Raw genomic sequence first — 3,685 nt, forward strand, 5'->3', positions numbered from 1 at the left:
ACCTCACACACAGACCTTTCATAGAACTCATTTGATGGGACCTATACGCATAGTTAAGAGGCACACAGACATAAAACAGCTGGTTTTGACATTCGGTGCAAAGCCATATACTACATACGACAATAAGTACAACAATGCCTATACATGCACATACACATACACACATTGAAAAGCGACTCATACTCATGCACAAATTGAAAAACGATTCATACACATGTACATATATATGCACACATTTGGCCTTGGTACTGAGAGTGGAATGAAGGACTGAGACTTATGACTGTGGTGTTGATCTGTACATACATATGCACACATTTGGCCTTGGTACTGGGAGTGGAATGAGGGAGTGTGACTTACGACTGTGGTGTTGATCTGTACATACATATGCACACATTTGGCCTTGATACTAAGAGTGGAATGAGGGACTGTGACTTACGACTGTGGTGTTGATCTGTACGTACATATGCACACAATTGACCTTGATACTGAGAGTAGAACGAGGGACTGTGACTTACGACTGTGGTGTTGATCTGTACATACATATGTACACATTTGGCCTTGGTACTGAGAGTGGAATGAGGGAGTGTGACTTACGACTGTGGTGTTGATCTGTGTGGGCATGTGCATGCCTGCCTTAGCGCAGTGCTTGGAGATGAGTTTCCGTATGACGGGGATCTGCGAGAGGACGACAGTTCATGGTGTGTTAATATGACAAGCGAGAAAAAGAAAAGAAAAAAATAGCAGCTTATAGAGAGAAACAGACAGTTCATGATATATTTATATTACAAGCGAAAAAATAAATAAAAATGAAAACTAGCTAATAAACGCAGACAACGAACTCAGCCGAGCTATAGTACCGACTTCATTTGGATTATAAGGCGAGAAATAAAATCAGTTTGTATGTGGTTTTAGGGTTTAGGGTTTGAAGTCAGCCGAGCTAGGGTTTTAGTACCGAATTCGGGTCAACTAGTGTCGCACTTGGAGACGCGTTCCCAAATGACAGGAAAGGATGAATCAACCTTAAACCCTTGTAAATAACCAAACTATATATCGGTGCTACACGCAAACAGCTATGACTACCTACCAATAACAGGTGTACGGATTGTCCCTTACCAAGGCCTCTCATAGCACACACACACAAAAATACGACACATTTAACGACACTTACAATGATTTACGACACAAAGCCTCCCGGATGTCTATACTTACCAAGAACAGGTGTACAGTTTGTCCAATGCCAAATCCTCTCATACGGTAAGCACCCTGAGCAAAGTCACGGAATGTCATGTCTTTGCCCAAAGTCAACGCAGCCACGGCATTAGGCTTATGTGGTATATCCATACCTGTCGTATGCACCTAGAGTGGGTGTGAACGAGCATGGGGATGTATATGAGCACACGTGAGCTATGTACATGGAATATTGAGTACGAAGTAGGAATACATGTAAGTAATATATATATATATATATATATATATACGTACATACACCCACCCACCTGATCGTAGAATGCGAAGCGTTTATTCTCCTCTATACCGGAGTGATTGAGGGGTACCACCTTCATTGAGCTGCGGATGAGAATCATCTTGCGATCCATATCATCCAAGAACACCACCCCTTTACAATGAGCTAAGCCATGCATCAGCAGATACCGCGCTACCTCCAGATTAGACAAGCCCGTAACTGGCATATGGATAGCGTGAGGTGATATGAGTAGGTGCATAAGTGCATGTATTTAAATATATGGCCAGGGCCAGAGAGTGCAGGGATGGGCTTGGATAAATTGAGGGTATTCATCCATGTAGTAAAGCACAGCAGCACATACGTATATATCTCTATATACGTAGATATGTCATGGGCACGAGCACATTGTATGGGGTAGGAGTGGAGTTGTATCTGATAGCACAACCCCTTCGCAATGAGACAAGCCGTGCACCAGCCCGGACCACGCCACCTATAGATTGGACAGGCCGAAAATGGGAAAAAGGACAGAGCAAGAAAATAGAAGTATGTACCGTTACATGGGATAAGATATGTAATATCTATGACCCGGTGATAATGAGCAGGCATAAATGCACCCGCACCACTCTCACAATGTGACCTGTCTCACAATGGAGTAGGACAGCCATTCACAGATACAGTCCTATGGAGTGTAGGAGATAGGGTAGAAACACAATCACAACCTATATACAGCGCACCAATACACAGGCGTACACTCTATAAAAGGATATGTACTTGCGCCACACTGTCTGATACCCCGAGAGCATGCCCTGGTAGGTGAAGTACTATGGAATACACACACACACACACACATATATATATATGTATATATATATATAAACATATACACAGACACACATACACATACACACACACAAAACACGTACTTACACACACACACACACACACACACACACACACATATATATATACATATACATATGTGCACGTTTGCGACAGGCATAACGCCCAGACACACTTGCAACACATACTCAGTGCTCCTGTATCGATGAGTGAATTGTACGGTGGATTGGCTGCCTGTGCCACAATGTCCAATAAACCAGGAACAGACCATGACGTGTCTAGCAACTGAGCAAACACCAGATCTGGATCAGTCAGAGACGACAACATCTTTCCATCGGAACCTATAAATAGAACGAAGCAGGAAGTTAGGGTTACAGGGTTTTAGGATTTTAGAGGTTTTCTACCAATGGCCCAGATAGTGGGTACACCCATGTACGCAGTGTTTCTGTGTCATGTGCTTGTGGTTCTGAGTATCATTACACGTATGCATGTAGGAGATACGCCTCAGCCCACTACGTGGAACAAGTTGACAGTAGTTCATATGTGTATTTGTTTTATTTTTTTGGGCTTAAAAGAGGCCAAATACATTACCAATGCAATCGGCAGTTCTGCGCGCGAAGGGATCTCTGATGGGCAAATGGGTGAGATATCGGAAGTTGTTTATTCGTTTGGGTGGGACTGTCAGTTGACTTGTGGTTGCACACAAATCTCATTCATATACCTACACATTAACACACACACGAATACAATCATTCAAAAACCCACACACTAACTTGGAGGCGATGGGAGTGTAGGTAGTTATGCACACGGGTGTGCAGTGGCTTGCGAACACCATCGTATGGTTGTAGGTATATTTATGGTTGTAGGTATATTATAATATTCCCCTGTGTACACAACTCGGAAGTGTGGGTCTTGTAGGTACAAAACAATGGAAGTGGAATGCCAATACAAAGTACTTTCCATGTGAAGTATTTTTCAAATAAAGTACTTTCCTTATAAAGTACTTTTCATATAAAGTACTTTCCATATAAAGTAGTCGTCGTAAGACTGAAATCAGGTGCTTTGAGGAAGATAAGCGTTTAACGGATAGAGAAGCAACCGTCTGAAATAGACCGAACTACACAGCTGTGCTCTTAGACGCATACGTCCACAAGCAGGAACAACTACACCCATATTCATTGCTACGCCTATACATTCCCGGACGCAGACATAGACACACGTGTACAAATACACATTCATGCACACAAATGCATGTATACACTCATATATCCACGTGCACAGGTACACAAACATGCACACACATGCACACACATGCATACATATATATATATAGAATATATATATATATATATCTATATCTATATCTATATCTATATCTATATA

The 3,685-nt window shown here is 42.1% G+C and overlaps 1 protein-coding gene across 1 annotated transcript in view; it reads right to left on the reverse strand.

Moving 5' to 3' along the window:
• Positions 1-2,734, reverse strand: part of SARC_01440 (hypothetical protein) — a gene marked incomplete at both ends in the record, with an annotated part of 6,994 nt that extends 4,260 nt beyond the window's left edge. Inside the window, 5 exons of the mRNA XM_014304861.1 lie at positions 595-675; positions 1,210-1,356; positions 1,497-1,681; positions 2,491-2,643; positions 2,707-2,734. Of these exons, the coding sequence (XP_014160336.1) occupies positions 595-675; positions 1,210-1,356; positions 1,497-1,681; positions 2,491-2,643; positions 2,707-2,734 (594 nt within the window). The remainder of the gene's footprint in view (positions 1-594; positions 676-1,209; positions 1,357-1,496; positions 1,682-2,490; positions 2,644-2,706) is intronic.
• Positions 2,735-3,685: the final 951 nt, after the last annotated feature.

The sequence above is a fragment of the Sphaeroforma arctica genome (assembly GCF_001186125.1).
Source record: "Sphaeroforma arctica JP610 unplaced genomic scaffold supercont1.56, whole genome shotgun sequence".
NCBI lineage: Eukaryota > Ichthyosporea > Ichthyophonida > Sphaeroforma > Sphaeroforma arctica.